This window comes from Poecilia latipinna, unplaced genomic scaffold (assembly GCF_001443285.1).
Source record: "Poecilia latipinna isolate Pla-1442-1.1 unplaced genomic scaffold, P_latipinna-1.0 Scaffold196, whole genome shotgun sequence".
NCBI lineage: Eukaryota > Metazoa > Chordata > Actinopteri > Cyprinodontiformes > Poeciliidae > Poecilia > Poecilia latipinna.
The window spans coordinates 419,177-429,732 of record NW_015112812.1 but is presented as its reverse complement, the minus strand read 5'-3'; the positions used below and the strand labels follow the sequence as shown (position 1 = coordinate 429,732).

Below are 10,556 nucleotides of genomic sequence, written 5' to 3'. Positions count from 1 at the left end.
TAAATGAGGTCTGTTGGCACAAGCATGTATAAAAACATTGCAGGACACCGCCCCTCAACCAGAACCCTGGTTTGTTTTGTGCTTTTGAATCATATTTGTATTTGGTTTAAAATGTTAAGCTCAGTAAATGAGATTCATAAATTTGGTTAACATTTCAACATTTTAATTCACAAAATCATTACCACAAAATTCATTAAAAAACTTTTTTTTTTAAGTTGTATTTTACATTTATATATTTTCAAAGTAAAGATCTCCATTGTAAACAAAAAAATAGTATTAAAGGTAGAAATGCATATGTGTACAGAGCTTTTTTTTCTTCATCCTTTATAACCAAAATGAGCTGCAGCTCTAAAAGAAGAGAAACTGTGTGAGCCAGTCGGGCTGGTCTGTGGTCAGGCTGAACATCATCAGCCCCGTCGCCGTCAGCACTCCCAGCGTCACGATCATCTTCAGTGTGCTGAAAGACTGGGAGAGCAGAGGACAGTCACTTAGAAAATAATCTAAAAAGGAAACACTTTGGGTAAAGACCTTGAGTAAAAACACACCCTGGGTGTTGCTGTGCAGGTTTGTGTGTCAACGACGTCTGCAGGGCTCTGATGCTGCTGAATGATTGGGGGATCAAACACAGATTTTATGTCCTGGTCTTCTTCAGGCTCCTGTGGTTCCTAGGTACAGACAAATCAATCCAGTTATATATTTATCACCCAATGTGACCTTGCTACATTACAGCCAGAAAGTAAATATGTGGGGCTGAGTAGTAAACCTGAAAAGTGAAAGAATGACAGAATTTTAAGGACACATTGTGAATCTGCTAGCATACTGCTGATTAATGCAGCACTGCAGATTAAACATGACTAGATGTATGAGATGTCTTGTTTATATACAGTGGATTTTATAGAATAGAAAAATAGATAGAAAAATGTTTTGCTTTGGGTTGTTCTGCTAAAGATGAATGCATCTCTATGGCTATGTTACAGGAGACTGTAGATAGCATTACTGCACAATAGTAAATTAATTGAACAGATTTCATTTTGAAAGAGTAGAAATTGTGACATCAAGTAGAAATTGGATATGTACATTTGCACATGGGATATTTTTGAGTGAGACAGTTGGGGGAACTGGATATAAAAGTTTTGTTTTTTATGTTTGATAATTATGGGGTCTTTTTTGTTTGTTTTCTTCTTATTTGATTTTTTTTTTGCTCTGACATTTTACATGTTTGAAATAAATATAGATTTAATTCCATTTCATATTAAATCCCACTTAAATCTAAGTTTGTGGCTGTAAAGGGTAATATGAAGCAGCTCAAGGTCAATGAATGATTTTGCAAGGCGTTGTTTGCTCTGTGCTTCTGTGGTGTGCCGTGTAAGTGAATTAAGATCTTCTTACATCAGATTGTTCTGAAGAGCTCGAGTCTTCTTCCTTGTCTTCAAATTGATCCCCAGAGTTCAGGTCCTCTTCCTTGTCATCAGATAGTTCTGCAGGATTCAGTTCTTCCTCCTTGTCTTCAGATTGTTCTGCAGGATTCAGATCTTCCTCTTTGTCATCAGATTGTTCTTCAGAGCTCCGGTCTTCCTCCCCGTCTGAGGAGCTGCTGACCGAGTCTCTGTCACTGCTGAGAAGCAAAAATCAAGCATCAACCGTTTTTGTTTCATCTGCCACGCTTTGCTTTACAGTACACTTTAGCACTGACTGAATTTTACCCACCTGTCAGTTTCATAATAATTCACTTGAGATAAGGGGTCTGCACAAAACTGGACTTTTATCTGCCTCTCTGAAAAACACAGACATTTGGAAACCGATCAGCTGTTTATCACACGAGGAAAGACTGATTCTGCGTTGTGGACACTGACCTTCTCGCCCGTTCTCGTAATCGCTGTTGTCGTAAAATTTTTTGAAAGCTTCGATTCTCTGCTTCATCTGTTCAAAGTTTCTCCTCTCTTCGTACTCGTCTTCTTCTTCCTCCTCCTCCTCCTCCTCCTCCTGCTGCTGCTGTCCGTCATCGGTGAAGTCATTGGGTTCACTGTCGAAGAAGAAGCTGTCGTCGATGGATCCCTGGACGAACGGACTTGCTGGTATCGGGTCTTTCTTCTGCACCACAGAGTAGCTGTTGACATCTTGATCCGGACACTGATTTCTGCCTGAATTAGGTGATTCTGTCCCATCTGTGTCCTCTTGGCCCATGAAGAATTCATACAGAAAGGTTTTGGTTTCTAATGCACCTAACTCTGAGCTGAGGAACTCAGCTGGATCGCATCTGTCGCGCCCAAAGCTGCAGTCATCAGAGCCGCTGGCACCAAGAGATTTAATGTCCTCCAGGTTTGTGTCGTCTTCAAGGAGTCGGGTTCTGGACTTATGTGAAAATACATCACTGGATCTTCTCGGCGGCTCTTCATCATCACTGGAGCTGTAGGAGTCGCTCTCACTTGTTTTCTCTTCATCATCAAAGCTCGTCCCTCTCAACAAATGCTCTGCTTTCCTTTCAGCTTCATCTCCAGCTGCTTCATACAGGCTCATCATCATCTTCTCAACATTTACTTCTATGTCTCTGCTGAACAGGAACTCTTCCTCCTTCCCAGAACCCGCCTCCTCAGACCCGTGGCTCCACACGCTTTCGGTCACGGCTCTCTCCGGGCCTTCTTCCTCCCTCGGACGAGGCGAGGCGCTCCGTGCAGCATTTCTGCCGTATTCACCAGAGGAAAAGTCTGAGGGGTAATCTGCAAAGCTCTCACCTGCCTCCTGGTGCTCGTCGCCAGTGAAGTCTGACATTTTCTCTTCGTAAACCTCACCATCCACTTCAGAGATGAGATCCTGCAGATTCTGGAGAGACATGCAGGAGAACTCCAAACCAGAATCTGCTGTATCGACAGTGCCGGGATTTTCCTTTTCTTCAGTTTTCACGCCTTCATAGTCGGATTCGGAGGAGTCCTGTTCGACTTGTTGTTCCCCCTCGCTCTCGGGGCTTTCTGCAATGTTCTCGTTTCTACATGCGTCCTCCTCTTCATCACTGTGCGCATCTTCTTGCAGAACTTGAAGCTCATCAGCATCTTCCAGGATCTCAGAGTCTTCATCCTCCAGGATCCCATCCACTGTTTTATAAATCAACTTCAGCGTATCGTCTTCTTCCTCTGGGCTTTCAGCCTCCTCCTCTTCATCTCTTGCAGAGCAGAAATCGCTCCGTTCTTCTTCTCCGCCGGAGCTTGGGCATTCATCGTCCTCTGGGGTTTCACTGCTAAAACGGACCCCGTTAAGCCCCTCTTCATCATTTTCCTCATCACTCTGCTCTTTGTAAGCGTTCTCATCTGAGTTCAGTGCGTCTGCAGTGGGGCCCTCCAGCAAAGCTGCACCTTCTGCAGATGCTTCCTGAAGCCGAGCCTCGTCGCTCTCTGTCGTTGGGTTTTCGTCCTGTTCTTTCTCGCTCTTCTCATCAAAGCATAAACTCTCAAAGTCCAAATCTCCCGTGGAGAACGAGGGAACTGAACCCTCTGCAAACAGGAAAAGAAAACATCAGTGAAATCCTACAACATGAAAATAATAATATTGCTAATGTTTTGTTATGATGTTTTTTTTTTTTTTTACCTGAAAATGCATCAGTAAGAAGATCAGCAAAGCCCTCCATCTTAACAAACACAAATCAATGTTAAAGCAGGATTCATATGAACACTAATTTAAATCTGTTGTAACAGTCAGACTGGCTCTAAAAACCCCCCCCCCAAAAAAAACAAAAAACAAAGACAGCTCAAAGTAACTCCTCTGCTTTGGCTGCAAGTGACTTCCTGTCGAACAGATCGAGCATAAATTCACACTCAGCCGCTGAAATATGTTGCTGAAAAGCAACTAAAATAAACTCACCATAAAAGATGAAGACGGAAGAAAATTTATTTTTTTTTGCCTTCTCTGAAAAGCAAAATCTTAAGACCCGAGCTGTTTGTGTTTGTCTCTTGCTGCTCTAGCGCACCTTCATGAGCTCATGAAATGATGTCAGCTTTGATGTGGGTTTGGTTTCAGAAGCACAACACAAACTCCAGCAGACGAAAACGCTTCGTGCAGAAACGCTGTTCGCCGGCGCCACTGTGACGAGGAGCGAGACGAAAAGCACCAAAACTGTTTCTCTTGACTGCTTTATTCATTTATTATTAAAAACAAGAAAATTCAAGTTAAAATAAGTGTCGTTAGAGGCGACGTGCTGCGACCTACAGCTCGCTCCTCAGGAGGTGGCGGTGAGTCGGCCTCAGATCAACTTCGACAGGAAAATGGTCGCTCACCTCAAGAGCCTGAAGGGACAAAGTGACACAAATATTATCACACCACATGCAGAGATGAACTAAAATCAGGTATTTCTCATGTTTACCTCTTGCTCGGTAAGATGGAAGTTTTCCTTAAAGTTAAACGCTTGAGCTGAACCAGGAACTACGCCAGAAATAATCTCCCGGCCGTGAACAATGATCCTGAGTGGGGGGGGAAAAAAGGGCAACATTGACCATCAGAAAAAGAAAAATGGAAACATGCGCACCTCTCCCTCTGACCAAGACTGTTTCAGAGGGCCTTCATTATGACTTTAATGGGACTAATTTATTGTTTTATTCCACAGATGATAAATGAATTAGCACAGCTGCTTCAAACCAGAAATACATTAGTTTGTGATTTTAAACCATTTGTCACAAAAATCATAAAAACATACACTTGTTTTTTGCTTTCATTGTGTAATATGTCACGTAATGTGTTTTTTTTTTTTTTGTAATCAGTGTCTAATCACGTGACACTGAGTCTGACTACACTGGTAATGTTTTTATCCAGTGTAGCGTTTTGTTTCCCATCTAATGTTCTCTAAAGTTCTTGCACAATTTGTTTTGTTTTGCCTAGACTGTCAGTGGGAACAATTCCTGATGTTACCACCTGGTTCTGGACTCAAGAGAGAGGAACCACCAGACATCCAGGTCCAACAGCTGGAGTGAGGACCGAGGTTGAACACGTATTCTGCCCTGATTCTCACTTCCCGGTAAAATGAATTGCTGACTGACTTTTTCTCTTTTCCAAATGTTCTCTGGGAGTTGAACATAAAAAAAAGGGAATATTGGTGATGCTGATATACATTTCTGCTTGCATGGATATATCTATTTAGAATGCACAACCAATTAAAATGTCCAATTTGTGGACAATTGTATATTCTACTTTTGAGTGAGAAAAAAAACCTACAAAAATAAAACACCCCACACTCTCTATGCAACAATGCAGAAGGTAAAAGTTAAATTTAGCTCTTACATTTGACGCAGATATTTAGAAGGCCAGAAATAAGAAGATATAAAAATTTTTAATTATTAAAATAAATGTGAGAAACTAGTAAAGGTTCATACAAATCAGTCCCTCAAGTGATGATACTGATTTTGATCAAACCACATCTTTCCTTACTCTTTTCTTTTCCCATCAGCGTTTGTGAATTTAATTTGTTAAATTAAATCTAAACTTGAGCATCAGCGTGAGTGAAGCTGACCGAAAGAGTTATTTAAATTTAGAGCATTAAAACACGTCGCCTAAAATACAATACCACATATTGCACCCAAGCAAATGCTGCTGAGACCGCTGTTATGATTGGATATATTTATAGCCCCTACCTTAAGCTGAGAAAGAGAGAGATTGACCTTTTGGAAAGGTCAAATCTTTGATGTCATAGTTTGGTTTTATCTTTTTATAGTTGCGAAGTGTGCAATTCGAGATCACCGCTGAAGAGGAAGCCACTCTTCAGACTGATTACTGATGAAACTGAAATGATGAGATTCTTCACGCATGCCCGCAGTGGTGCAGCCATCTCTAGTGACAGAACCACTTAAAGATGTGTGTGACTCGGCCTGACCTGTCGTAGGCGCACCGAGTCTTCTCTCTGACCGTCGTGTCCTGCTGGTCTCCAATTAGCCAGTGAAATCCGGGGTCGTTCCTGAGGCGCACAGCCTTCCACCCTTTAGCGGTGACGTAGCTGCAGCCTGCGTTCAGGTCCCCCAGGATGATCACATTCTGGAAAAAAGGAAGCGAGGCATTACTCATGAAGTGTACGCATAGAGAAGGGAAACCAGCTTGGATCAAGGCGTTTTGGCTAAAAACAGAACCGAGTGAGATAAGACCGATGCTGATGATAACGGCGAGGTTTCACCTACCTCGGTTTTCCACTTCTTGTGAATCTGTTTGACAACACTGTACAGCTCATCGATCTCCTGCATGGCTGTCTTTGGACATGTGTGTTGCCCAACAAGGACAAAATCCTTCACCACTAGAAAAGAAACGCATTTAGCAAATGATTTACTTCAGATCTGCTGAAGTAGATCAGAAGATCTGAGCATGTTTATGTTCAGAAGGCCCCACATATTTGAAGCTACAAGTCGTTTCATTTTGAATGTTGCTTAAATGAATGTGCCTTTTCATCCGAACATCATTTTAGATGACTAACTCAAGTCATCTCTGATGATTACGAGGAAACATCTGTGCTTAGCAGGAGTCCATCCTTCTGAAAACTGTTTTTATCATTCCAGAAGATGTTTGCATGGCTTGAACAAATTGTTTTTGTCCTGTTCTGGTTCGGAAAAAGTCAGAATTTATGTAAACTCTGCGATAAACCGGGTAGTGGATACATCAGATATATTTGTACAGCTGCTTTATGTCATATTACTAGGCTTCATTTCATCAGACAAACCTTAATATCAAAGATAACCTGAGCAAACACAAGGCACTGTTTAATAATGATTAGAGTTAAGCTGATTTGGGTTTTGCAGCAGGTTTTGCTCCTAATCACACCAGCAGGTTCACCTCTGATTGGCTCCAAAACAAACAAAATCAAAATGAAGGTGTTGGAGTGATTTGGTCAACGTTTAGTAAATCCAACTGAGAGAACTGGACAGGTTGTTCAAGCTCAGATATAGGACATTTTCAGTATGAAGCCTTGGTGATTAATATTAGTAAATATTGCAATAGTAATAAGGTAAATCTTGCTGTGACCTATAGCATTACTTTTGCATCAGATGTGGTCATTTCCAGCTGTTTTACATAAAGCCAGGTTGTCCTGGGAAGCTTTTTGTCCTTTAATGAATGAAATCAACATGTGAAAACTCCTTTTGTGTTAACCCAGGTTATCCTTCTCTGACAATAACACATTTTAATGATCTGAAATGCCGACATCAGACTTTTATGGAGCTTTTCTGGACTCTCAGAAGATGCTTTACAATGAAACCAGTCGTTCCCATTGACATGCTGAACGTGTTTTAAATTTGACAAAAAAGCAAAAACAGAAGAAACCCGTGAGGGGGCAAAAAACGTTTTCTTGACAGTTTTTTTTTTTTTTTTTAATCGGCTCTTATTTTGCTGTGTTTCTTACACGTGGTGGGAGAGTGAACGCGGATGACAAAAGGCTCTCTGGAGAAAACGTCCGTCTCATTGGTTCCCTCTCCCTCCAGTTTAGGATGCTGGAAGCGCTCCTTGACCTTTAGCATATTATTCCTGCAGATGATCACAGAAGAGAGATCATTTCTGGTCCAAAGCCAATCCTAAGAATCAGATCCGGTTCACTTCTAATTAGCCGAATTACTTGTAAATGTAGACGTATTGCTCTTTGTAGCTCTTCCTGCCCAGCCGTTCACTTTCCACATACGAATAGGAGTTGGATTTGTCGAATCTGATGACGGCAACATCAAGATATGATAAATATACCGACTTTCTCACTTCAGACATCTAATCTTCCAGTTTGTACCTGTTAAGATCCTTGACCAGAGCTTGTATTGCTTCCCCTTTAGCGTCCCGGACCTCCTGAATGAGGCTCAAGTCGCACCGAGAGAGGATCTTGAGGACAGAAAGAACACAGGTAGATCTGTCAGACACCAGGTTTTCCTCATGTAGTTTGTTTCAAACTCCCAGCAGAGTACCTTCAGTAGAACTCCCATCACCCTCTTGTTGTTTGCCTTGGATTCACCAAAACTCTGAACATTGAAGGCGCAGATTTTCAGAGAAGACGCGACGCTGAACGCGCACAACCCGACGACAAGCAGCAGCAGCGGCCCGGCGGTCCTCATCGTTCAGACGTGAGTCGTTCTGTGAGTTAACGAAGCTGCAGAGCTTCACGGCGACTCTGCTTACCGTCAGAGAGGAGGATCACCAGCAGACTGACTTCAAGGGCCCATCTCCTCACTGGTGCGTTTGGACAACAGGCAGGTGAATTTGGTGGTGAGAGATGGGGAGGGGCTGTGCGCTGTGGATGCGCTGCGTCAGTGGATTTTGAGAATGGAGCTTCGTCTGGAACAGTTAAAACAACCAGAACACAATAAACAATGGGAGAGGAGCTTTGTGTTTAAAGTTTGAGTGTTATCAGACAACAGATGATGCTGGAGGCTATACCTCTTAGCTTCAGGAACGATGACATGGAAAGAGCTGCAGCATAATGCAACCACAGCTGGTAATGAAGATACATTTCATGTTTTAAGATGATTTTACTGCTGCCTAAACAGAGGGAAGTAAACAAAAATCCCAAATAAACCAGAAGAGTAATTAAAAAAAATCTACAGACACAACAGTGAAGAATAATAAGTGAAGATGGTTCTGTTAAATAAATAAACTGAATTTATTTCTTGTTTTTAGTGAGCAAACTGAAGGATGATAACCCAATTTAAGCAATTATTTAGAAGCACTCAGAAATATTCGCCCACTTACCTATTTCAAGCCTTAGAAAGCGGAAACATAAACCAAAATCGGTGTCATGTAAAGAGAGAAGTGTGTGTGGTTTTGTTCATCTGCTCTGTGTGCCAGTTCCAGTAAAAACCAGTTCACCGTCTCTCTTTTCTCACTGACACAACAGCATCTTCCTGAATGGAGCGTTTGGACGTTGTAACGGCAGTGGTATCACTGTGGTGTTGTGGTTTTCTTTTGGTCTTTTCCTGTGATTTAATAATGTTCAAAAGGTCTTGCCGTATTTACATTCAGAACATCGTTATCACCAAAAAGGTGTTGCCATAAATATTGTTTTTCTGTTGTTAGATGACAGGAGGGCACCGAGTTGAAGAGAAGTTACATTTTAGAAAATAAAGTGTGACTGTAGCGATATGAACAACTCCACAAATCAAACTCAAACTACTCTTGCTGGATAAATGTTTGCATCTATCTAATTAGACCATCCCACCAACCTGACATGTCTTCCCTATCAACTAATATGTCAAAAAAACAAAACAAACAAACAAACTGGTTTTCATTTAAATCTCATGTTCTTTGCAATCTTTGTCGTTTTTGTGTGAGGGTTTGTTTGCTGTTCTTGTAAACTGCAAACGGGATTTCTAAAAGCTTTCAATAATGTTGTTCTTCTCCGTTGTGGCTAATATTTGTCTAAGAGATTTTCTCTCATGAGCAGCGGATGTCTGCAGCTCCTCCAGAGTTACGGTGTTCCTCTTGGCTTCTTCCTCCTTGGCTGTCATGTTACTTTAGATGGGCGGCCATGTCTTGTTCTCCGACGATAGACCGGAAGAAGCTCGATGAGACGCTCAAAGTTGTCGACTCACTGCTTGTTTAAAGCAGAAAACTTTCTCTCTGTGTTTCTTGGTTTTCAAGATTTTTGTTCTCTGGGCATTTCAGTAAGAAACATTTTTAAACACACAGATGGACCCTATTGTCTACGTTGGTCACTGCTGAAATTTGGTTGAAATCCAGTTTATTTAGGGGCGTCAGAATAAAAGCTGCTGAATATGTCAGACTTTTTACATTTTAATTTATTAGAAACTTTGAAAATCTCGCATCCTTTTTGCTCAACTCCACAATTAAATTTCACATAAAATCTCAATAAAGTACGTGGAAGTTTGCGTTTGCAACGGGACAAAACAAAAGAACACTCCATGGGGAAGGAAAACATTTGCAAGGTGCTGCATATATTGAATTTAATAATGTAAAATGTTAATATTTCTCCTCTTAAGACAAATTCAGATCGAAACAATCTGCAGTGAGGCAGTTTATTTCACCTTTACAAGAAGTTTTGATTTCCCTGAACGACTGATCGTTTCTTGTACATTTTTTCCTTCCGGCGTCTGGATGTGATTGGTCAGATACTCAGAACCACTTCCTCAACTCCAGCAGCAGCAATCAGAGATTTTAATCATTAGAGTGAGTTTACCTGATGAAACCCTGTGACTGAAACATTACTCAGCAAAAATTACAGGCTTACAATTGAAGGGAGAGTTTTGTTTTATTCCAGGAAGAGCAAACAGTTCAAAATAATCTTGAAATGATCCAAACCCAACCCTGGCAGATTTAGATTTAATAAGAGATTCAACCAATAAGTCTGTTTCCGAAAGGAAATATGGAAAAAAAGCATCAATAAAAGAAACAAAACTTGTATCTACATTTTATTAAAACATATAGATAATTATTTATTTTCTCCTGATTGCTAAATTTAAAAAAAAAAATCTTCAGTAAAAATATTTATTACAGCAGCCATGCCTTCATGTTTTCACTGGTATTTGATGATTTACGGTGATGAGCTCCAGGGTTTTGAGGTCGGAAAGCCTCCTGGCCATCACCCTAATTCTCAAGTCAGGCCT

At 41.1% G+C, this 10,556-nt stretch overlaps 2 protein-coding genes and 1 long non-coding RNA gene across 5 annotated transcripts; 1 reads left to right on the top strand and 2 right to left on the bottom strand.

The window, feature by feature from the left end:
- Positions 1-302: 302 nt before the first annotated feature.
- Positions 303-4,274, bottom strand: LOC106946554 (midasin). Of its 3 annotated transcripts, none has more exons than XM_015030960.1 (7): positions 4,198-4,274; positions 3,580-3,619; positions 1,854-3,485; positions 1,708-1,774; positions 1,390-1,615; positions 546-665; positions 303-465 (listed from the first exon to the last, which is right to left on the bottom strand). In XM_015030960.1, the coding sequence occupies exons 2-7, from the start codon at positions 3,617-3,619 to the stop codon at positions 349-351; spliced, it is 2,202 nt and encodes a 733-aa protein (XP_014886446.1). In that variant the 5' UTR covers positions 4,198-4,274; the 3' UTR covers positions 303-348. The 3 variants fall into 3 exon arrangements, with proteins under 3 accessions (XP_014886446.1, XP_014886444.1, XP_014886445.1); XM_015030958.1 differs by lacking the exon at positions 4,198-4,274 and adding an exon at positions 3,853-3,977; XM_015030959.1 differs by lacking the exon at positions 4,198-4,274 and adding an exon at positions 3,853-3,977 and having other exon boundaries at positions 1,390-1,612.
- Positions 3,876-10,359, bottom strand: dnase1l1l (deoxyribonuclease I-like 1-like). Its single transcript, XM_015030972.1, has 8 exons — positions 7,905-10,359; positions 7,733-7,821; positions 7,571-7,657; positions 7,361-7,482; positions 6,150-6,262; positions 5,852-6,009; positions 4,352-4,448; positions 3,876-4,274 (listed from the first exon to the last, which is right to left on the bottom strand). The coding sequence occupies exons 1-8, from the start codon at positions 8,049-8,051 to the stop codon at positions 4,194-4,196; spliced, it is 894 nt and encodes a 297-aa protein (XP_014886458.1). The 5' UTR covers positions 8,052-10,359; the 3' UTR covers positions 3,876-4,193.
- LOC106946566 (uncharacterized) lies at positions 4,247-8,064 on the top strand. The gene is made up of 4 exons (XR_001424797.1): positions 4,247-4,334; positions 4,864-4,999; positions 7,776-7,843; positions 7,972-8,064. It is a non-coding gene; the product is annotated as an uncharacterized LOC106946566 (long non-coding RNA).
- Positions 10,360-10,556: the final 197 nt, after the last annotated feature.

Bases quoted from the DNA above. Each gene is read 5' to 3' on its own strand.
- LOC106946554 (XM_015030958.1), bottom strand. The intron at 666-1,389 runs GTAAGAAGATCT...GTCTGTACCTAG, and splicing joins GCTCTTCAGAACAATCTGAT to GAACCACAGGAGCCTGAAGA. The intron at 466-545 runs GTGTGTTTTTAC...CTGCTCTCCCAG, and splicing joins CCTGCACAGCAACACCCAGG to TCTTTCAGCACACTGAAGAT.
- dnase1l1l (XM_015030972.1), bottom strand. From the start codon at position 8,051: ATGAGGACCGCCGGGCCGCTGCTGCTGCTTGTCGTCGGGTTGTGCGCG. The intron at 6,010-6,149 runs GTAGGTGAAACC...CCTTTTTTCCAG, and splicing joins ACAAGAAGTGGAAAACCGAG to AATGTGATCATCCTGGGGGA. The intron at 4,449-5,851 runs GTCAGGCCGAGT...CCCCCCACTCAG, and splicing joins ACTCGGTGCGCCTACGACAG to GATCATTGTTCACGGCCGGG.